The sequence below is a fragment of the Patagioenas fasciata genome, chromosome 1 (genome assembly GCF_037038585.1).
Source record: "Patagioenas fasciata isolate bPatFas1 chromosome 1, bPatFas1.hap1, whole genome shotgun sequence".
Lineage (NCBI taxonomy): Eukaryota > Metazoa > Chordata > Aves > Columbiformes > Columbidae > Patagioenas > Patagioenas fasciata.
Genome location: NC_092520.1, coordinates 120940857 through 120964232, shown reverse-complemented (window position 1 = coordinate 120964232; position 23376 = coordinate 120940857). Strand labels below are relative to the sequence as shown.

Sequence of the window (23376 nt, the reverse complement as noted above, 5' to 3'; positions counted from 1 at the left end):
AAAGGGTGCGTGCTTACATGTAGCACCTCGAAAGCACAACCAGCGCTCGAGCCTTTTGAGGGACAATAGTGACCTGGCCCTTGGTGCATGCCTGGTCTGCCAGGTCCCCTACCACCACTTCCAGGACACTGCCCAGAGTTCTCTCAGGGAGCAATCCAGCAGGGAAGGAGGAGAAAAGCATGCTCTTCAAACACTGACTTCCCAGGCTTTTCTGTTTTGATCCCCACAAACCTGTTGCTCTCAAGACTGATGTGATAGCTGTGTGAGAGAGACCTTGAGTTTCTGATGGGGTTTTAGGAGTTTTAGACATGGCCTCTTCCTCTCATTAGTGCTTGCTGTGTGATGCAGTCCATCTTTCTTACGCAAAATAATTCTCAGCAAGGGAAGAGCAGTGAGTAACTCTGCCTCTCCATAAGCCCAAGCACTTAAATGCATTCTTAGTGTCATGTTGTGTGCAATCTAGCTGAATTGACATTGTGAAGCAAAGTGCAGCAGCCTCAGTTATGAATGACATGGCTTTTTCTGATTGTTTTTTCCAGCTGAAGAATTATTTTATGGAGCTTTTATGCACAGTCTTTGTTTCCAGCTTTTCTGGACCCTGCAAAAAGTGGAATCTGAATCGAACAGGTGAAGTTTAGGGAGTGTGAAAGCCTTCAGGGAGCTTCAGAGGGACAAGATGAGGGAAGCTGGATGCCTGGTGCAGGCTGAGAATCAGAAGGACGGTGAGCTCCTTCCAGAAGGTCGGGGAGCAAGGACCAAAGAACTGAAGAAACTTGGTGGTACACCGAGAAGAAACGCCTCCTCATCAAACAGAAGGTGCCAGTCCTAAAAGTAGCCCTGTGGGGCATCGTCTCCTCACTGTACCCCTCAGGCAGGACGTGCGTGGATGGGGGGCAAAGAGACAGAGAAACTCCAGAAAATCGCAGAGAAATGCGGGGGAAAAGACGCTTCCAGTCGGCAGCGGCACGTCCCCCGCCCGCCTTCCTGACGAGGCCCGCGTCCCTGCCCAACCAAACCCGCCGCACCCCACGCACGACCCCACGCTAGGCGGAGGCCGGAGTGGACGGTGCCGCGGACCGGGCCCGGCCCCTCCGCTGGCGGCGGATGGAGGCGCAGGGGGCGGTGTGTGCGTGGTGCCGGGGTTTGCGAAGGGAGACGCGGAGGCAGGAGAGGGTGGCCCGGGGCTGTTCTCCCGAGCGGCGGCGGGCCCCTTTCGGGACGCCTCGGAGCCTCCCACGCTTCGCCCGGGCTCCTCGCGGCATGGACCGCGGGGTGGCGGCGGAGACGGAGGCGGAGGCACCGACGGGAGCGGTGAGCGCGGCCGGCAGCCAAATAGCGTCGGCGACGGGACCCAGCCTGGCCGAGAGAGACTGAGACTGAGGCGGGTTGGGCGGCGGCTTGAAACCTGCCACCATCCCGAGCGAGGCGGGGATGAGCGGCCGCCTGAGCGCGGCTCCGCCCCGCAGGTAGCGGGTGCCTCGGGGGCCGGGGCGTGTGTCGCTGCCGGGGGTACCGCGGCGTCGAGGGGAGCCGCTTCGGAGGGTCGCGTCGTTCATCGTGCGGGGAACGGCATCGCCACCCGGCACTGCGGGTGTTCGCTCCGCCAGAGCCCCCGGGTCGGCCCTGCCCTGCCCGCGGCGCGCTCCCAACTTTCCCCGGCGTGGCAAGCAATGTGCCGGGGCGCCGCCGAGCTGCTTTGACGTCTTGATCCTCTCCGAGAACTTAACAGGATCGCAAAGCCCTTCGAGCGGCTTTTCCCGGTGAGCCGGGCTTAGGGGCGCGGGCTTTGGCTGTAATCCGCCCGCGCCCAGCGGAGGGGCGGCCGCGGCGGGCCCTGCCCTGCCCCGCCGCCCCCGCCGGGCCGGGCCGGGCCGCCCCGCCGGGGAGGGCTGCAGCTGCCCGGGCTGCCCGGCGCCGCGGGCCGGGAGCGGCGTCCGGACCGAAACCGCGACGGGGAAGGGCAGCGCTACCTGTCTGCGGTGCTTAAGGATAACGGCCACCAAGCGCCTGCCTGCGGACAGATAGACAGGTTCTGAATTGGGATACTGCGGAGGAAGGTGTGGAAAGGTGAGTCTGGAGAAGGAAGGAGGCAGGAAGCCTCTGATGCTTGTGGGATCGTGTCCTGCATCTGTCTTCAAATCTAAACATGAAAGCTTGAAATGGAAATGTAACTTTTAAATTTTAAAAAATATTTTTGTTTTAAGAAAAGTGTTAATTCGATTGTCACAGTGTATCCACAGTTAAATTGGATTCAGGCTACAAATCCGTACAGAAGTGGGGCTGGGGGCAATGACCCCACTCCTGCTGACAGAGTCTTTGCTTTACTGGTTTGACCCATGTGTCTCCAACTTTGCTGGCGGGGCCTGTGGTATAACTTTGAGGTTGTCAAACCGTACATAAAGAAAATGCTAGGAAATACTGCAAGTGCAGTGAAAAGAAACCACTTAACTGGCATTCCTGGTGCTCCTGTTAAACTAACCCTTGTTTTTAGCAATGTGACATCTTTTGCAAAGCTTGTATAGTGTCAACGAGACCACAGTGTGCCTAAGAATGTGCAAGATACAATAATGACTGTAGTCAGTATCTTTCCCCAATGCACGGTTTACTCACTTGCTAAGAGGAAAAAACCAAAAGAAGACAAGGAAAAATGGCATGAATGCCACTTTAAATCTCCAAAGAAATTATGTTAAATGTAAATGTTGGTGCTGGTTACTGGTGGGCAATTTTTATGACATTTTGTTTTCTAGATCAAGAGTTGTTTTATTCAAAGAAAATAGTAAGAGGACTGTTGTATTTCAAATCCATAATTTTCATTGTTACAGCTGAATAAATTGTAGTTTCAGATGTTGTAGTTTTTGAAATAGCATACCTTGGCCATCAGTCAGCACTTATTTTTTTTCTCTGATATTTTTATGTTGCTTTGAGTATGCCTGCTAAAACCATCTGATCAGAAAAATACATGGCGTGCATGATAATAGGACTGTCTGGATGTCTGATCAGCAAGGACAATCACGGTAAACAAGCAGTGAATGACTTGAGGAAAGAGCATGTCAGCTTTAAGAAATTATACACCATCCTTCCGTGTCAGCATCTCTCAGCTTTTCCTTCCATATACCTCTGCCTTTGTCATCCAGTTTGCACCCAAGCTCTGTCATTTCGGTTCAGCACATTATCCTGCAGCCTTCTCCGATGTTGCCGTCTCTTTTCATTAGCATCTCTTAAATCCTCTTCTATCGAGTGCCTCCTTACTGCCTGTGAAACGTGACACAAATTACCTCGCATGTTTTCCTTCCCTGGCCAAACAGGATGGCTGTGACAGTTTACATAAGGGAGGGAGTGAATTTGAATGAGTAACATTCACATGTGCACACATGCAAACATATATATATGTTATTGATACTCATTCAGAAATGTAAACCTGCTGTGTTTTAGCTGTATTTGTGCCCTTGTTTTGTTCACTTTTAAGAGCTACCTGGGCAAATCAACGCACTGCCAAAGATATTTGAAAAACTGCTAAATTTTGGAGAGTGGTTACAGAGGCCTTGCACAGAACTTATTTTCTGTATAAAAACATGGATAACTACATCATGTTAACCCATACTAGCGACAGAAACAAGAAAATGTGACTTGGTTGCCCAGTCAACTGTAACTTGTAATTTACTGTGTTGCAATTTACAATGTAATGTTGAATATACATAGCTAGTTACTCCTGAACAGTTTCCAGTCTAAAAAATAATACATTAATAGAAAATGGTTTGCAGAAAAGTTTAGTACATCTTAGAAAATTGAACTGTATTAATAATAATTCATAGATACAGAAGGGAAACTCAGTCCAAATAATTTGATTTATTTAAAAAAATTATTTTGCTACTACAAGGTGGCAGGGACTCAACCATCAAATGGATTAAAGATATAATATGCATTTCATTCTAACTATGAATTATTCATATATGAATATGCATTGTTGTGTGTAGTACATCCTGGAGTATGTGTGAGAGGCAGTGTATTTGTTTGACAGATCTTTAGTACTGAGGTTCCTAGGCTATGCATATAAATTATGTGCATTTTTAGGAGCTATCGGTGCCTATAGAGTATGGGAAATGCAATATGATGTAGCAGAGAGTAATAACATTTGAAAAGTGTGCTTTAAAAAGAGATCATAGGGTTTAAGAATCGTTGATTTAAACTGTTATGCATAATGATTCATGAGGGTAAGGTTGTTCAGCCTGCTTCTTGTTTTTTCAACCTCTTGGGCTTGATCCAGTAGCTGATTTCCATGAGAGTGTTCCCAAGTTAAATGCACAGGTTAATTTATAAACCTCAAAATCATTGAAGAAAAAACATTGCACCTTGTCTTCAAATCACATAGTTGCTTAAAGGTCCAGTGTCCCGTCTTTGAAGTCCGCTTGTTGCCTGTACTGGTTGATTGGAACTGTGGACTGTCACACACAACAAACACAACATGCATAATGTACAGCTGAACTACAACTATTACCAGGTGATGTAACAAGGATCATGGAGGTGGAGGTCAAATCCCAAAATAAATCCCAAAGACTTACCAGGGTTCAACCTGAGAGGCTGCATGCGGATTTGGAACGTGTCTTAACTAAAATGATGTAAGTGATCTTATGCAGCTTATCACTGCTTCTATAGCAATAGTTAAAATGTTGAAAGCCTCAAGAGCAACAGTATATACCAACTACACAAACACATAAGATCCATTATAAAATAATATGTAAAGTCACTTTTACTTTGTGACAGTGATACATATTATACCTTGAAAAGCTGTGTTTTTTTTTTTTTAATTCTGCCAAATATTCTGTCTGTAGTCCTTTAAATAAATAAGCTTTAAGAATACTAAGTGGTGGTATAAACAGGTTGATCTGCCATCATTACTTGATAAACAACTACATGTACTTCATATCGGAAGTATTAATATTTGTTTGGTTAACAATTTTGAATTAAATTAGGGTGAGTTAGCATATTCTGCCCAAAAGGGGAACTGCTAGAGTAGCCCAAATATGTACTGTCAATGCTCTTGAGAGGGAGACTGTAGTAACTCAAACTTCTTCCACGGATGTTTAAACTAATATGCATTATTGGACACTTTTGACAGGCTACCCAGTTCATTTTGGTGGCTTATCTGATAGCCAGCAACTTCCTAAATTTGATATAATTTGTAATATTTAAATGTGTGCCTATGTGGTTTGTTTGTGGTTTTTGTTTGTTTGTTTTTGGTGTTTTTTTTGTTTTGTTTTGTTTGTTTGTTTGTGGTTTTTTTGTTTGTTGGTTTTGTTTTGGTTTTTGTGTTTTTTGGGTTATTTTGCTACTGCTGCTCAGAGGCCTTGACTATGTCCAGATTGCAGAGGGAGCTGAGAAGAGGCATTGCTGCAGCTACTCTGGAGCGTATCCCATAACCTGCTGGTAGGAGGCTCCAGTGAAAGGGGCGAAACTGTTTTTGGCTTGCTTAATTTGAAACAGACTTGAAAAGTTTCTCATTTTTGAGGTGCAGTTCCTCAGCACAATACAATTTGCTGCAACTGGGTGAATAGACTTCATAAAGGGGGGAGTTAAGTTATGGCCATGAAGTGGGTGCCACCTCCTTTTGGCCTAGAGTTAGGTGCCCAATTATTTTCAGTCCCCATTTTAGCTGCAATAATTTCATATTGACTGACGTGTAGCTCTCTTCTCAGTGTCTCATTCCCGGGTACCTGATTTTCTGCACACCTTCTGTAGGAAATCCACTGGATGAGAGAGCTCTGAAGGTTTAGATACTGCCCCTGTTGTACCTCTAGTCTTTAATGTTACAGATAAGTAGAACCTGATTTTCAAAGTTAGGAAGAGCTTATATGAATCCGAAGTCTTCACATGTTACTTGAATTTGTATTTGTTGTCAAACAACTGGCTGTCTTGATACAACAGATCTTTTATACCAGACAGTGCAAATAAAATAATTTGACACAAAATGTCAGTTGCTATTGAATCCAAGAGGAAGACGATAGAAGAGTACGTGAACTATTTGGATTTAGAGTAAGGGGAGCTATCACTAATGTATAATTAGTTATATTTTTAGTAGGATAAGACATCTTTCTCATTTAGCTTTAGGTTCAGTCTTGGTTTATGCACTGAAAAGCAATATTCTTGAGTGTGGAATTATTATCCTTTTTTGGTTAGTACAATTGATAGCAAGGAAATAAATACTAAGTGAGAAAGCATGTTAAAATTCTGCTTAAGTCATTGGTAAAGATGTCAATCTTTCAAGAGCTAGGATTGTTTCAGATAAGTTTTACTTTGCTGTCTGACACTGGGAAATTCTTCAACCTAAGGCAGTTTTTGTTTTCTGTAGTTTGACTTGATGTGCTTAAAGATAAGCCACTGAGTTCTGGAAAATAAAAAATTACTTGGATACTTTAAGGATCCAGTTATCCAACTTGGTTGCATAAAACTGGGTAACTAGATTCAGGCTCAGAGGACTGTCTATCTGTCTGTCTGTCTCGTTAAAGCACTTATGAGCTTTTAAGTGATCAAGTTTTACTCTCAGTGTAATTAGTCGATTTAAATCTGCAGAGCAGAGAGTGTACTTCAAAGATAACAGAGATTTTATAGGAGGCAGATACCTTCTTGCCTGGGGCGCAGGGGAGGAGCGACCGTGGCTGCCCCAGCTGGACATGGCCGATCCCAGACGGCTCCAGCCAACCCAGCATGGGACATGGCTGAGCCCCACAGCCATGATGGTCACACCTCAGGGAAAATGTGTTTGAGAAAGGGTAAAATGCTGCACATACAGTGTGTGAGGAGGGGAAAAAAAAAAAAAAGTGCGAGGAACAGCTCTGTAGGTACCAAGGTCAGAAAACAAGGAGGGGAGGTATTCTTCCAGGTGCCAGAGCAGAAATTGCCCTGCAGCCCATGGAAAGCACCATGCTGGAGCAAATGTCCACTGTGGCGGACCACATAGTGGAACAATTAGATATTTCCTGAAGGAAACTGCAGCCAGTGGAGAGGAGCCCATGCAGGAACAGGTCCTCCTGACAGAAAACATGGCCCATGGAGGACCCATGCTGTGGCAGGTTTATGGGGAAGGACCGCAGCCCGTGGAGTGGACCCACACTGGAGCAGGGGAATGGTGTGAGGGGGAAGGAACAGCAGAGAGGTGAGGGGTCTGGAGCACAAGTCTGATGAAGAACAGCTGAGGGAGCTGGGCCTGTTCACCCTGGAGAAATGGAGGCTGAGGGGAGACCTTATTGCTGTCTACAACTACCTGAAATGATGCATGGAGGGGGTTGGTCTCTTCTTCCAAGTAGCAAGTGATAGGATGAGAAAAAATGACCTCAAGTTTCACCAGGGGAGGTTTAGATTGGATATTAGGAAAAAATTCTTCACGTAAAGTGTTGTCAGGCATTAGAAAAGGCTGCCCAAGGAAGTGGTTGAGTCACCATCCCTGGAGGTGTTTAAAAGACGCATAGATGAGGTTCTTTGGAACGTGGTTTAGTGACAGTGTTGTGTTAATGGTTGGACTCAGTGATCTTGAGGGTCTCTTCCAACCAAAATGATTCTATGATTATGGACTGTCCACAACCCCCCATTCTCCAGCCCCTGCACTGCTGGGCAGGGTGGAGGAAGTAGAGGGGTTGGGAATGTAGGAGTGAGGTTGAATCTGGGGAAAAAAAGAGAGGGATGGGGTGTTTTTGTTGTTTCTTGCTGTCCAACTGCGTATTTTAATTGGCAATAAATTAGTTTTCCCCAATTTGAGTCTGTTTTGTCAGTGATGATAATTGGTAAGTGATCTTTCTGACCTTATCTCAACCAGTGAGCTTTCTCTTCATACTTTCTCCCCCTGGACTGCTGAGGAGAGAGACTGAGAGGGCAGTTGGATGGGCATCTGGGAGCCAGCCAAGGCCAACTCGCCACTCAACACAACTCTGTTTTTAAATACAAAGCTGAGTCCTAACTCAGTTCTTAAAACTGTCTTGTAAACACGAGCTTTTAGTGGCAGTTTTAGGATTGCAGACCCCAGGCAGCTGGAGCTGTCTGCCTGAGGCCCTGCAAAAGGTGTTTGCACAGTCTTAGGCCTCTGCGACATTTTCCTGCTGACTCCTGATAGCACCATGCTCATTTTAAGCTGCTCCTTAGTCAGTTACTTGCCAGGTTTTGGATCCAGTTTTGAAATGCTGATCTCCTCCCTAGACCATTAAACATACATCATTTGGAACCTTGGAGGCTTAGAAGGAACAAATATTTCTCCTTTATCAGATAGCGAGGGCCAGACCACATTGCTTCAGGTTTCACCACCTGCACTGTACCCAAATTACTGCACCATTTATTTCTACTGCTCCTGTATTCTGTCTCTCTTTACCATAGCTGCACAGCACAATTTAATAATGAAGCTTCATCCATTCTGCCTAGTTCCTTCCAAAAATGTATTCATGTATTTCATTGCTTAATGGTAGGGTTGTATTTCTGTGGAATTTTCCCCTCCTCCTTTCCTCCAGTTTAGTGCAGAATAAAAGTTCAGACCACACTATATATTGAATTTGGATTTTATGGCTGGAATCATTGTAAGAGCACCAATTGTAAGGGCACCAATTTTGCCCACATATTTTTATTTTATAGCTTCTTACTCTTTGCCTCTCTAGGGTAAACAAGCCGTGTTTTTCTTTTTTCTTTTTCTATGTCCTTGATCATTCCTGCCATGCTTTTATTCTGCAGTATCTTTCTGTTAAAGAGAAGGACTAATAGTGTTCTAGGTAAGTCTGCACTGCTGTTTCATGGAGCAGTTTTAATGTTCTTTGTGTCATTAACACTTTCGATATATACATCCCTCCTTGGAAGCATATAAGGTAGTAGTTTACATGCTTTTCACCAGTGTTCATATATCTCCATTTGTCTATGTTGCACCTCACTAGCCATCAAATTGAGAAATTATTGGAGTTGATGGGGATCACCCTGAAGCTCCTGGCATTCCTCTTTTGTTTCTCCTGCCCATAGTACTTTTTGCCATCCTAAGATCTTCTTGTCTCACTGCTCCTTTTCATCAGCATCATTAGTGAGAGGTTTTCTTATGGAACCCTGAGGAATATCGTTCTTAAACTTTTGCAGTAGTGAAGGTGACCGTTTAGTTCCGTTCTTGTTTTCTGTCTTCTAAGTAGATGGTTTTTCATCCAAAATAGTATTTGGTTTCGTACCCTATGATTTGTTTTGTTTCTTTAGTGGCATAGCTTTTGGAAGTCTAAATAAGGTATACAGCTGTTACCTGTGTTCAGTGCTCCACTGGCATACTCAAACCATTCCAGGAGATTATGAATATCTAATTGCAGTACCTAATAGTTATGTCTAATTCCAGAGCAGTAGTATCTAATTCCAGGAGATTAGTAACATCTGGAGAAGCTATTTCAGTTTCACGTTTAATAAAATAATGTACTTAATGGTTTTTAACCAAGCTTTCAGGAACTGATGAAGAAATGACAGGTCTGGAAATCCACCTTTAGCGTTTGAAATACAGAAAGGTGTTGTTCACTACTCTTCAGATCCAAAAGCAACACATCTTTTCAGTGAGATACTACATGTTGTTGGTAGCAAATTATATACATCATCCCTAGATTTCAGAAGGTTTTTATTATCTCATACTTTCATTGTTTTAAAAGAGTTACTTGTTTTGTTGGAGATTATAAAGCAGGTGACCCTTGTTTAAGAACTGCTGTAGATGGATAGCATTCTGATAGTGAATCACCAGAACCAGTGACAGGGCTCTTGTTGTGTTAGGTGGCAGAACTGATCAAGATCTTAACTCAGTACTAACTTTCTGTTGGAAATACATCCTTAGAAAAGATGTTCATGCTTTTTACTTATCTTATGAATAATTCTGTTTGTCCCACCATCAAATTTTTAAAACCTTGAAGTAGAATAAGCTAGAAGTTCAATGGGCATGTGTGGGGAATACATGATGCTGTTCAGTGGAAGAGTGACATTTTATCTCTCCCTTCTGCAATGTGGTGGAGAGTTCTGTTAAAAAACAAACAAACAAACCCAAAATCAACAACAAACAACAAAACCAAACCCAAAATTATTTGGCTGAGCTCTAAAGGAGAGACTATATGGAGCAGTAAAATCCAAGCAGCTTACTTACCACCTTACTCTTAAAAGTTAAGTTTTGTGAGACTCAAAGCAGTGGAAATGAAATAGGTAGCAAGAGCATTAGTAGGAAGAAGCAATTTTCTAGTGTGCCTTACTTTATGGATGTGCATAACAATTTGTCAGCAGGACACATGCTGCTCTGTTTTTAGAGACGTGGCTGTGACACCTTGGATATCTTGGTCTTGTAGCCTCCCATTGTAACTGAAGTCTTGGTACCTGTATAGCGAGGCAGAGTGTAAATTGTAGGCTACTTCTTCAGATTTTGGTAAGCTGAACTTTGAAGAAATCAGTAATAACAGAAGGAAAAATACGTTTGCTTTTTACCTTGGGTTATGTTCAAACTGATATGTGAGAAATGTGAGTTACCTTCATATTCCCTATTACGGCAAAATAAATGCACTAATCAACAAAGCGCTATTGCATGTCATCTAATTCTGTGTAATAAAGTATGTAACGGAAGCAGTAATTATAACAAAAAAATTATTTATGAACAGTTTTCCTGGAAATGAGATATTTTTGGCATCATACCTATTCTGAAATCTATTCATTTGGCTGGTCAGTTTACTAATAACAATGTTTGTCTCTCAAAGGCTGAATACTTTCTAAAAGAAATCTTATTCATTGATATTTATAATATACAGTATATACAGATATACAGTAACAGAAATATAAATAATTTGGCAGATTTTTTTGAACAGACAAAATCTATTCCTTTTGTGAGACTGTTCCGGTTAGCATTTTTATATTCAGTCATGTTTTTAGCATAAATTATCAGCACTTTAGGAATTAATTCTTGAGTGAACATTCAAATCCGAGAGTGGGTTGAGAAGACCCCCTTTTTTTTTTTTTTTTAATATATCGGTGTGTCGTAGGAATGCCCATTTTTTCCTTATTAAAGCTTAAATTAACAGGACTCAGTTTTAAGATGACACACAGTTATCTATCAATTTACTTGCACTGAGGCAAAATTAGAAATGGGAAATACTAAACAGATTTTCCACTGTTAAATTATGCCCTAGGATATTTTCATTATTTCATTGTATCTGGATGCAAAAATTAAGGCAATCTATTTTATATTTTGAAATATATTAAATGATTTTAAAAGTTGTATATGATTCCCTTTAATTCGCTAGGAGTTTAGTGCAGGGCAAATCAAGTGTGTGTTTTTTTAAGAAATTGGATACGTTACACAGACCTAAACATGGATTGTGAGCTTTGCTTCAGGAGTAATTCAGGGAAGAATGTTAGTTTCTATAAGATCTGTGTTTCATTGGCTGCTAAAGCTGAATGTTACATGGTCAATGAGACAGAGGATTACAGGTGAAAAACGGACAGTAGGTGGACTGAGGTAGTTGAACAATCCCAAGAGGTGTATCTCAAACAAAAAAAAGGTTCCTGAATGGAGTTTCAAAGCTTAGAAAAAAAATTCAAAATTCAGAATTTTCACTGAGAGTCTTTCAGTCCCTCATTTTAGAGACACTTTTCTTGAGTCTTAAAACCTGTTTAGCAGGGTTAGGTGTGATATGAATTTCACTTACGTTGCTAAGGCATTGAAGACCAAATCTGGAAAGGAATTTAGGAATTTCCTGAATCTTGTAAGAGCTGGGCTGCTAAGTATCTTAGTAGAGCTTGTCTTGAGGCATTATAACAAAAATGACATCTGGAAATAGATGGGAAAAAACCTACTACATGTTTAGTGCAGGGTTTAGATAATACAGAATTAATGCATAGCATATATTCAGCTGAGGGACACATTTCATTAATTATCTACTTGGTTAATATGCATTTTCAGAATAAAAAACTTCATCATAAAATAGATAAAATTAGCACAAGGAGATCAACTGAAAGTGGAATGTGTTATCCTAGCACATGTATTACCTAACGTTTTTCGGTTGGCTTTCTAACTGTAATCTTTTAATGAGATTTTAAATGCAATTTCACTATAGATAATAGGTATGGCAGTGTAGGGATTCAGATAGCTGGAGACTAGAAAGATTTTAGTTTCATTTAACCCTTTTCTTTGGTCACAATGAATTGTCTTTGTTACACTTTTAGTAGGACTTTTTTTCCATCCAGTGCAAGTAAATAAACAGGTATTGTGTGTGGAAATATCATTGGTTATTCTTTCAGTGGTTGAATTTGCTTTTTGCTGTTCCATTGTTTTAAGAAATCACTCTTTTCAAGTACTGAGCACATTTATTTTGCAGCCTTTACAAAATGTGTTTTTCCTGTTTCAGCTGTCATTTAGATGTTGATATGTGAAGCAAAATGGCAAAAATCAACACCCAGCACTCCTACCCTGGTGTGCACAGACTGTCTATCAGAACAACCGATGAAGATATTGAAAGGATTGAAAATGGCTATATCAGGTAATATATTCCTTTCATGGCAGTCTGGAGGACAGATTGCTGTGTAATTTGTGACGTTCCTCTTAGCTCTGCAATGTGGGAGTGTTATACTGTGATATTGTTGATCCAGTGCACTTTACTGATTTAACGATGTATATCCAAAGTATAAAAGTGACAGCAAAAGAAGGGTTGTCATGGCTTGCAGTTTTGGAAGCAGAATCTGTATTAATTCAGGAATAAATGCCATTTTCACATCAGTGGGAATTACACCAACTCATTAAGGGGAAACCTCTTTCTCAGGTCACCAAGCAGACAACAGGGTCTGTGCTTCCCCAGTCTGTGAGATTTGAAGAAAAAGGGGTCCTCCCAGTGCCGTGCAGTGAAAAGCCTCAGGAAATTTTTTTAAAAGTAGCCTCTGCAAATCACCTGGTTCCTGTCATAGCAGACGTCTGTAGTGTATAAAAAATATCCACATTTCTGTATTGTCTTTTCAGAGCCTCTCACCGTACCATGGACCTGTAATGTTTTCTTTGCATTCACCTTTCTCTGTTTTGATGGTTTTACACAGTACCAGTCATTTCTCTAGCCTGGGCAAACCCTGCTGGGCCTGCAGGAAAGTGTCTGATGATCCACAGCACCTGTACAGACTGGAAAAAGTGTTCTGCTTCTGGCTTGTTACGATCAAGCACTTCCACTATGTGGACCTTGTCAGACTGTCTCTTGCTGTTTAGATCCATACCCAGACTAGAGCACCTAAAATTCCGCAGGGCTGGTAGGATTGCCTGTGTTAGCATAATTTGGGATTGCATGCCCCTAGTGTCTAGGATGGGTATGATCCCGTGATCCCTCTCCTGTTCGAATCTGTCCTTTATTTTTTCTTTCTGCTTTGCTTACCTGATACCTTCTGCCATGTAGGTATACCTGCACTAAAGAAAATGGAGCTGCTTTTATTCTGCACAGTCTGGCTTGCTTGACTTTATTATACTACCCCATGGTCTCCTTAGGGAGATATACAAGAGCTATGTCCCTTCATCTCTATTTACAGTGGTATCTCAGAAATAGAGAAAGCACAGATCAAAATGAGCCTCTTCCTTTCCTTTTTTTTTTCCAATGTCCTTTTTGTAGAGGATATCAGTGATTGGCAGCTCATAGAATGGAATTACTGACAGGGATGTGAGAGTGTGGTTATAAAGGTTTAAATGTAGAATTAAATCACTGCAGCCATCTGCAGTTTCAGAGGCAGTGACTTGCTTATGACAGATAGACTGAAATAGGAATTGCTCTTTATCATGATGATGATGGTCTTGAAGAACCATTTATTTAAAATGAAGTTTGCTGTTATCAGCATTAATTACAGGAGTTCATACATGAGTAAAAAGATACAATCTCACTCTGTAGAAGAGATCTCATATTTAAGGTTTTTTGATTACTGAAGTGGCTGCTAGTAAGTATATACCATACCTTTGTAATACCACTCAAAGAATTTTAATACACATATTTTTAGTTCAGATTTGTTTTAGAATATGTACGAAAAGATAGATCCCATCCAAAATTTTAGCCCTTCTTTGCCTAGTAGCAAAATATACAACTATAAGCATTAGAAAAAAAAGCAGCTTTTCTGCAGTAGCAGCATTTCTCCTTTTCCTCTATCGTCCTCCAGCTCCTGTTGGCTATAGTTTAATGAAGCAATTAAGTACATTACTTAGTTCTCATTAAAGTCAGTAGGTGTTAAATTTATGCTTAATGCTAAGGATGTGCTTAAGTAGTTTTCTGTTGTGAAATGCCATATCACCAAGGAAAAGCATTCACTGAAACAGTTAACAGAAAGCTGCAGGTGATCTTTAAACTGTCATTCTCAATTACGCTGGAGTAGGTGATTCATGTGCCCATGTTCTTATAGTGTAGTGTGCTGTAATGTTGGTCCATTTTGTTAAAACAAAAATCAACAAAACAAAAAATAACAAATGAGTCCTCATTTTAAAAATCTGAGCCTCTGTATTGAAGCAGCTCAAATACGACAGGCAGCACATTATCTTATAGACACTGGCTCTCTAAGGATTGGAAGTAGGTTTCAGCTGAGCCTTGTAGACATGTGGATTTCAGTGTCTGTATGTTCATGCTGTCATCAGCGGAGATGTGGTCAGTACTAATGCTCAGTGGTGCCCAGGAGCTGTCCAGTTTACCCTGAAATCGAATAGCTCTTCAGGCTTGTTTGGCTCTGTTGATAATAAGAGATATTTAGTTGCCTAAAATAGTCACCTGAAGCTATTTGAGATACCATAGAATATCTGAAGCATTTAGCTGGGGCTAGTGGATGCGCGCTAAGACCTGTGTGCTCTGGAGAGGTCAGATAAAGTATTTTGAGGTATTCCCAATCGTGCTAGACTCCTATGCTGAAGCAACTGAACCAAGCTCTAATATGGCAATTGACTATAATGGAAATTTAATATACTCAGCTTGTATTAGATACCCTAATTTAGGTCACTGCCAACTGAAGCCAAATCCCACCCTTGAAGTACGGCTCATAGTAATTACTTGAAAGGGCTTCATCAATTCCTGTTTAACTGATCAGAACTTCAAAACAATTACTACTAAATGAAAATTCTGGATTATTTGCATGTGTTTTAGGTGAAAACAGTCTTCTGGGGTTTGCTTGAAGATCTTTGTGTAGATTTAGAGCCAAATTAAGTTAGGGCAAGAGAGACGTACAGAGCAGGTGCTGATTTAAATATCTTTCCCAGAGCTTAGTCCACTAGATATCTCAAAGCATGGGAATAAATTGGCCATGCCTGAAGAGGCAGAGAGCAGACACCTCAGTGTCAGTGAGCTTTCTCTTAGATACAGTGAGATTGCTACCTCCATAGAAATAGAATATTTTTCAGCATAACCTAAGGAGGCACAATCTTCTGCTGGTATTTCTGCTTTGTAACCTGCTCTTTGTTTCTTGGGACTCTGTGTATTCTCTTGTGTTGATTTCAGACCATGTAACACCTGTGGATAGTAATGGCAGTGGTTACTGTTTTGTTGCAGATACCGAACAAAGTTGTGGAGTCCAGATGGGAATGAGTCCATCTTTGTAAAAATAAAATAGGAACTATGTCACATGTGTTGAAGGTGTAACATCAAAAGCTCTATCTGTAACTGTCCCTCTGCATCGGTACAAAGTCAGCTAATGAATAAGGTCTCCTGTGGTACTTGAACAGCGCTGAGGAAAATCAGGAATGAGTATGTCAGTTTTACAAGAGTTATAACAGGGAGTTACAATAATTAAAGTGGAATATACTTGTGATTGCTGTGTAACATGGGACAGATGCTTTCATAAGAGTTGCCTGGTGGAGTCCTTTGTGTATTGTTTTCTGATCCTGTTGCAGATATACATAAGCTGTATTTGTAAAAGTGAAATGCAAGTACTTTAGAACTGTTTTCACAAAATCATTTTGATTTTCCTGAGTTGTCTACACATGATATATCTATAACTTTTTTGTAAGGCAAATCTGAATTTATTTACAAATTTTTATATTTAGTTATAACATAAACCTAGTTGTAGAAATTCTTGATGCACATGCAGAGTAATCAGATGATAGTTGGTTTTTAAGAACAGTCAAGCAACCAAAATAAAAATGTAGATTTCAGAATTTCACTGCGTGAGTCCATAGTCCACCCAATTTGATACCAACAGCTAAGTCTGAGAGTTTTGCCTTTCTTTTCCCTACAGAATATTTTCTTTTTAATGAGTGTGTGTAGTCACTTACTGGTAATAGCCTGACCAGGTAGTAATTGAAATAATTTGAAGTTTTTAATGTGTTTCATGGGACTCTGGATCAGATTGGAAGGTGTTCAGATCAGGTCATGTTTTCTTTCACCTAGATTAAAACATTTCTCAACATATTTCTGGCCCTGGACACCAAAAGCCATACCCTGGACAGACACTTGGTAAAACTCTCAGTGTTACAGATGCACAAAATACAATGAGCCTGTGCGGGGATAGTGGCAAGCAGCTTTTCACGCTGCTGAGGAGTGTGGAGGTGATGATCGCACACATGAAGCACTAAACAGAGGATGTTTTTAGCGAGTATTATGGTGCGGAGAAGTGGAGCTGGTGGGACAGCATTGCTTTTGGTACCTGATCTAGCTTGTTTAGAGCTCACTCAGCTGCCTTGGCGCTATTCTGCATTGCCTTCCTGGGCATTTACACAAAATAAAGCTGAGCTCCTCATTCTTAGCCTTTTACTTATAGTCAGCAGATGCCCAAGCACAGCAATGGCAGTTAATAGAGGAGGCTGGGGCTAAAAGGTCAACAGTGCATTTTGGGTAGTTTTCTTAGACTGATAAGGAATACACTACGGTAATATTTTTTCTTTTTTAAATTCTACTTGGAAGGATACCTAGAGTATTTTAATCCATGTTTACTTTGTTTTCTCTGTTACTATTCACTACTTTATTTTGTGACCCTTATATTTAATTACCTATATTTAGAGCAAATATAACATAATGTAGAGTCACTAAAAGCAGCTGAGTTACTGCAATTTAGTGAGATACTCCTCGTCTGAGTCACTGGTTCAACACAAACCTCTAATCCATCCAAATATGAAACAGAAGGTGCTGGCTTAAGCCTCCATGAAAGGCTATCTGTTTCTGCAAAATACTTTTCTTTTTCATAACTGAATTGTGACACTTCAAATTATTTTCTAAAAACTCCCGCTATCTTCTTTTAAAAATGTATTTTCAGGACTCAAAAATAGTAATAATTGGTAAGTAAGAACGGAAGTTAGAATGCTAGAATTTATTGCTGTCTAAGATCACACAAAATATAGATATTTTTTGTAAAAAGGAATAAAAGCTCTTATAAACAGTCATAGCCCTGCAGTCTGAAAGACAGACCAGTCCAGTATCCTTTGTCCAGAAGTTCTGCAGGCAGATGATCCAGGAAAAAAAGAAAAAAATAAGTGGGCAAACTGCAAGTATCTGCGACATGGTTTCCTCTAATACTCTCCCAGCATCCAGCTCAGGAGACTTCTTGAGCTGAATGTGAGCTCTGTGTATCTGAAAATCTGTAATGGATTTCTGTTCCCTGAGTTGGTTCGTTCTCCTCTAGAAACCACATCCACAATATTCTCAGTACCCACAACATAATCTAGGCTATAAAAATATTTTCAATACGGAGCAATGTGTCTTGGTGTGTTCATATTAGAAGAGAAGAAGAAAACAGTTAACAAGTTGAGAATTCTGGGACTGGCAGGACCTATCTTTCTTAGCATGGCTCTTTGTGAAGAAATAATAAAGTTTTAATTCTCTGTTTGCAGTTTCTCAGCTGTGACTACACACAAAATTGAGTTGCTAATTATCCTTTTGTGGGCATTCAAAATGTTGTTGCCTGTTCTTAGGAAGATACTGCAAGTATCATTATAGTCAGTGTTTTCCTGGCAATACAGATTAACAGAGTCATGTGAGAGTTCTTGTTTGCATTACAAAGGGGAAAAAAAGTGATCCATAATGGCTGTGACAAAGTCTTATAGAAGTGAATAATAAAGAATGAAAAACACAGAGAAATCCCTTGGAGTTTTATAGAAGAATCCAGAGTGAACCCTGGTAAAGGCCAGGTTCGAGTGAAGTAAATTTCAAAATTACTGTTGCAGTGTTTTCCACACGTGGCAGAGTCCTGAGCTGCCTCACCTCACCTCTGCCAAGGGCAGCCCTGAAGAGCTGTAGCCTGTTTTGCTCTGTGGCAAGTGAAGTTTCCTTTACAATGAGAGCAGCGTTAGGCCTGTAGTTATGCAGGTGGCGGCAGCAGGCTGGTCAGAACAGCAGTGGTGCTGCTCTGGACCAGCTAATGTAAAATCTGGTAGAAATTCCAGGTTGTTAAACCCACTGTCTGGGAGAACAGCACTGAAAAAAGCAGTGGGCAGGCACTTCAAAGCCCCCCTGGGGCTGAACTCCTTGTTGAAGGAAAGCTGCTGGTGCCTTACAGGAGGTGTTAGGGTGGAAAACATGCTTCCCACAGGTGTGTATCTGCACACCAGACTGGTACTGCCCAGTAAGGAATCCGCTTCTGAGCTTGCTGGGATGGGTGGCAGAGCCTCCACTGACTTCATTTCGTGTTGGATGACTCCAGAAAAGTAGGAATATAGGCTTAGCTCTATGTTTATCAAACCTATGCCATATTAATAAGGACAGTTTGCTGCATTGTTTCCTGATGTAGTGGTGGAAAGAAACAGATTTGAGGGGGGTGGAATTCTGCTGGAGGCTCTATGGAATTCTTAAAAAAAAAAATAATTTGCTTTTGCAGAACCCATTCGTTGTGTGAGGATGCATCTTCAGAACTGCAAAGAGTCATTTCTGTGGAGGGAAGACATGTATCTGAATCCCAGACAAGCTCATTCACAGGCAGGGGAGCAATGGCAAGGTAACATGCTAACTAATACCATTTCCAGTGTTAAGTTTGAATTGTTCAAAGAGACTGATTGCAATTTGGAGGAAAATTAAGAAGTACGATCACTTTCCAAAAAATTGATAGAGTCCAGCTGAAGAAAGTCTATAAAAAGTAACAAAGTGCTTTTGATCTTGATTCTGAACTCATTGCTTACTTGTTGCTAAAAAAATGTTGAAATGCCAGAGATACTGAAGGAGCTCATGCAAAGGAGCCTGAATTAAAAAAAAAAATCAAAAAATCAATTTTTAACTGATCTGAAAGTATATTGAATGCTGAGGAAATGCATGAAGTAAGGTCAGACTGTAAAGTAAATTGTTAAGTGTTCGGTTCTGGCTGACAGCTGATGCATGTTTGTTTCCTGTCAAATGAGATGTAATGATGGTTCCTTTGTTGGTAGGTAGCTTTGGCAAGGGAGAAGATGGGGACTTTTGTGCTGGGAGGGCAAGAGTTTCAATTTTTAGAATCCAGTTATGTTTAGAAAGGATTGGGAACCTTAGTCAGCAAAATTTGAGGCAAGCATTTGCTTATGTCACTTACTTCACAGGGACTTACCATAAACCTGAAGTGGAGCTTCAAAAACTTATTGTGTCTGCTTTAAAGACTTCCAGCTGAGACTACAGAGTTCTGTCTTCAGACACCATTGTTACACACAATACAGTCCATACTCAGTTTTAGGGTAGTGTATTTCAAAGAGCAAAGAAAAAAATTATTATAAAACCGGAGTAGTTTAAAGAGTATTGTTTATGCTTCAGCCTTGTGGATGGTGAAGAATAAACGTGCATTTCCCTGTTTTGTTGTAGGATAGTGACACCACTGAATGTAGATTACAAAGTCTGCAAGAAGTTGGTTTTAGGTGGAAAACATTTATAGGTGTATATTTTGTGAGAACATAATACATATGAATATATAAACTAATATTGAGAACTACCTTTTTAATAATTGTTTATATTGTTCTTTACCCTTTTCCAGGACAGTTTGAGTTACACATATATGTAGCTACAGTTCCTTATGCTCTGAATATACAAGGAAACCTGTGATGGAAACATGAATGCTTTGCAATTTAAATATTATGGTATCATCATAACATGCCTCTTGAATGTAAATTCTCAAGGACCTAAAACAACATCTGGTGGACTTCACTGAGTATCTTACTTTGAGATGTAAAGGATAAAGAAGTGAAAATAATATAGCTTGGCAGAAATCAGAAAATTCTATTTCTTTGTTCAAATACAGAGGCTCTCAGTCTTATTTGGTAAAATCTGTTTGCTCCTTAACTAAGAGGTCTCATCAAAATGCTTTATTTTCTAATGTAAGAAAGAACATCCATATTAGTTTTCTGTGCCACTCCTTATGTGAAAGCTGAGTTCTGCTCAGGCAAAGAGAAAAATTTTTTAGCTTAATTTTATGCAGCATTATTTTAACAGAGTGAGGAATCTAGGAAATAACCTCAGACTTTCATGTGGAGCTTTTCTTTTATTTTGTGTTCTTGATAGGCTTTGAATTCTCTTAATTGCTGAAATTGTGGATGAGTTATATGATGCTATCTTGGTATAGTGCTACAGAACTAGGAATATGTTTTTCCAGCTTCTGATATGTGATACTATTTCACCCTTGTTTGTCCTTTTTATTTCACGGTAAGAGAACCTGGGCAAGATCTATGAGGAGTTGTAGTTAGGCCCTTGAGAACTGCAATCATGAGGCAGATGTACTTTGCCATACGATTTATATTGTTTGTATCAAAAACTCTTTGTGGATTCTGAGCATATCTGATGCAGAGAGAATGTAAAGAGCTTTCCTTGAGGAGCCCAAGGTCTCTGTAAGAAGTTAAGCATTGTTTTGGATTTCATTATGCTTTTTGAGGCCGAGTTTGGGAAACCTGAATTAACACCACTTTTGTCCAAACTAGAGTGCTGATAGGAAATAATACAATACATTGTGTGGGTAATAATAACTTTTGTATTTTTCAGTCTCTGTTATTTTCAGTTTTCCAGAAACAGGTTTCTGTTTGAACTTTGTCAGAAAACATTGCAAGGATTCATAATGTGAATTAGTGGGTAGAGAAAAAGATGCATAATGATAGCATAATAAATTACATTGTCATTATTTTCTGCTTATTTCAGTGCTCTGCTAGATATTTAGGATGAGGAAATAGTGCTTCCTGTGCAGTAGACAGGTTTATACGTGATAGGCAACTAATAAATGTGCGAACAGACATTTTAAAATCACAGGGCAAGTGGCTGAATTTTTATCATTCCTTATTTCAAATTCCATCCTCCCTCACTAACTATTCAGCTTTTGTTTCCACTATGTCTACCAGCCCTTGAGTGTGTGATATTGTGAGTATTTTTTATTTCTTAATTCTGTCAGTCCAGAATTCCCTCATTATCACACAATGTCAGAAGTTTGTCGGAAGTCAACCCTGACCACTTTGTTTGCCCCTTCTTGGCAAGAATATTCTTCTGTTGCTGCTGCAGTGCTGGTACAGTGGACTAGGAACTGATGTGTGATACTTTCCTGATCCACTGCAAAAGCTGGTGTATGAAATTGTGGGAAGCTATCGGGTTCACATAGTTAACCCATCAAGTTTAATTTTTGTAGCAGGTGGAGAAGCTGAGAAAAATCCTCCTGGGTTACTCTCTGTGGGAATGATTTAAATAATTGTTGTTCCTATCAATATTGTATGTCCATTCCATGCAGGCTATCACGATTTGTCGTATCTGTGAGGTCCTGGGCCACAAGACATTTGCACCATGAAGACCAAAGACCGGATTCTTTCCTAGAGCGTATCCGAGGACCAGAGTTTATAGAAGTGTCCAGCAGGCAAAGTAACATCCGCTCCTTTTTGGGTATCCGTGAGCGGCCTGGGGGGGTGAACAGGTAAGAAGATGTGTTTATTCCTGAAAGGAAGATGACTGAGGTTATGGTATTTTCTTGGTGATTAGGATGTAAGTTTTATTTTAAGAAGAGGGTAAGGAGCTTAGCATGGGAGGTTAGCAGAGTGTCTAATGCTGCCCAGGAATCTTCACAGAACTGAAGTATTACGGCTTTCAGCAACTTTCTCTTTCCCCCTCAAATGCACTGTGGCAAAGAAGCTAAGAATTTTGGTTATGCTGTTTCAAGCAGAATGGTTTTTCAGAACTGGAATTTTGTTCCCTTTCAACTTGATGTTGCTAAACTCCACTCCACTGAGGACGAATTCAGTTTCCATTTTGAGAATCGAGGATGCTGCTAGTTGTGGCTTTTTAGGACATTCATGCTATGCACATTATCTGTGAGTGTTAGGAAACTTCAAACAAGCAGTTGTGCAAAATGTGTCGTTGCTTTGTTACACCTGCTCAGGAGTTTGGCTGCTAACATTACAGAAGGCTTCTGATGCAGAAATGAGAAAATATTTTGGCTGCTGACTTACGAGCACGTATTCAGTCTTTGGTATGGAAGGCAGGTTCAGTCTTATCTTAAAATTTTACCAATAAAACAACAGAGCAATGTGTTTACAGGCTTTCGAGTTCATGAATTATTATTATTACTTTATGAATATATGTATCGTGTTTGAAATTTAACTCCCAACTAAAAGAGGAAGATGGTCACAAGACAGAAGTTGACTTTCTGTTTGGAATTATGCTTTGAAGCATAGACTACCATTCTTTTTTTCATAGTGAAAGATTGGTAGGTAAGCAAGTAATAAGCTGATTTGTTTCAAAATCTCCACTCCTAATTCAGGTTAAAGCAAAAACCTTTGAAGGGCTGTGCCTGACAGAGATTACCTTGATTTGTTTTGAGCCAGCACAGCCTTATTTTCTTCACTTGATCTGCTCTTTAGATATTCATCTCAAAAGCACATTTTGTTGAATCAGCCAGACTGGTGTCTGATTTTTCAGATGTCTGGATCAGTAGCAGCTGACGATTCTAAATAATTACAGAGGACAACATTGATCTTGGGCCAACAAACCTCTATATAAGGCTATTAGAAGTGAATTTGGAAACCTCCATTCTTGCCTTCTCAGTTTTACACTGTTGCCACATGACAGTAACTCGCAGTTCTATCATGAAGGTTTAATTCTGCAGCTTGTTACTTATCCAAAGACCTTGGCACTGCATCTGTGAAGAAGACTTGAAAGGATTGAAGAAAGCTTAAAATAGTAGCCAAATGAGTACAGGGCTAAAAATAGCGAGATGCATGTTGCCATGCACTAAGATGCCTGGGAACCAGCTTCGGACATCAGATGCGGTCACAAATGTGTTTGCCAAGCACATGATAAAAAGAAACTGGTGCCTTGAAATAGTTACACAAAGGGGCTTATCACTGCAGTCAAAGTTGACCTTCCTAATCCTATCGGTGCACATGTGAGAAGCTAGTAAGTCGGTCCATCGTGTCAGTGAGCACGTGTATGAAATACCAACAGTCTTTATACACTCTTTAATGTGTTTTATTTAATTTGCTGCAGTCACTGGCCTTTGGCCAAGTTT

At 40.6% G+C, this 23376-nt stretch overlaps 1 protein-coding gene across 2 annotated transcripts in view; it reads left to right on the top strand.

Annotated features, from left to right (window-relative positions):
* The first annotated feature begins 1909 nt into the window (after positions 1 to 1909).
* Positions 1910 to 23376, top strand: part of CNGA3 (cyclic nucleotide gated channel subunit alpha 3) — a 36586-nt gene continuing 15119 nt past the window's right edge. For both annotated transcript variants that reach the window (XM_071813592.1, XM_065844836.2), the window contains exons 1-4: positions 1910 to 2067; positions 12369 to 12500; positions 18766 to 18882; positions 21607 to 21786. In XM_071813592.1, the coding sequence (XP_071669693.1) occupies positions 12400 to 12500; positions 18766 to 18882; positions 21607 to 21786 (398 nt within the window). In that variant the 5' untranslated portion in view covers positions 1910 to 2067; positions 12369 to 12399. The remainder of the gene's footprint in view (positions 2068 to 12368; positions 12501 to 18765; positions 18883 to 21606; positions 21787 to 23376) is intronic.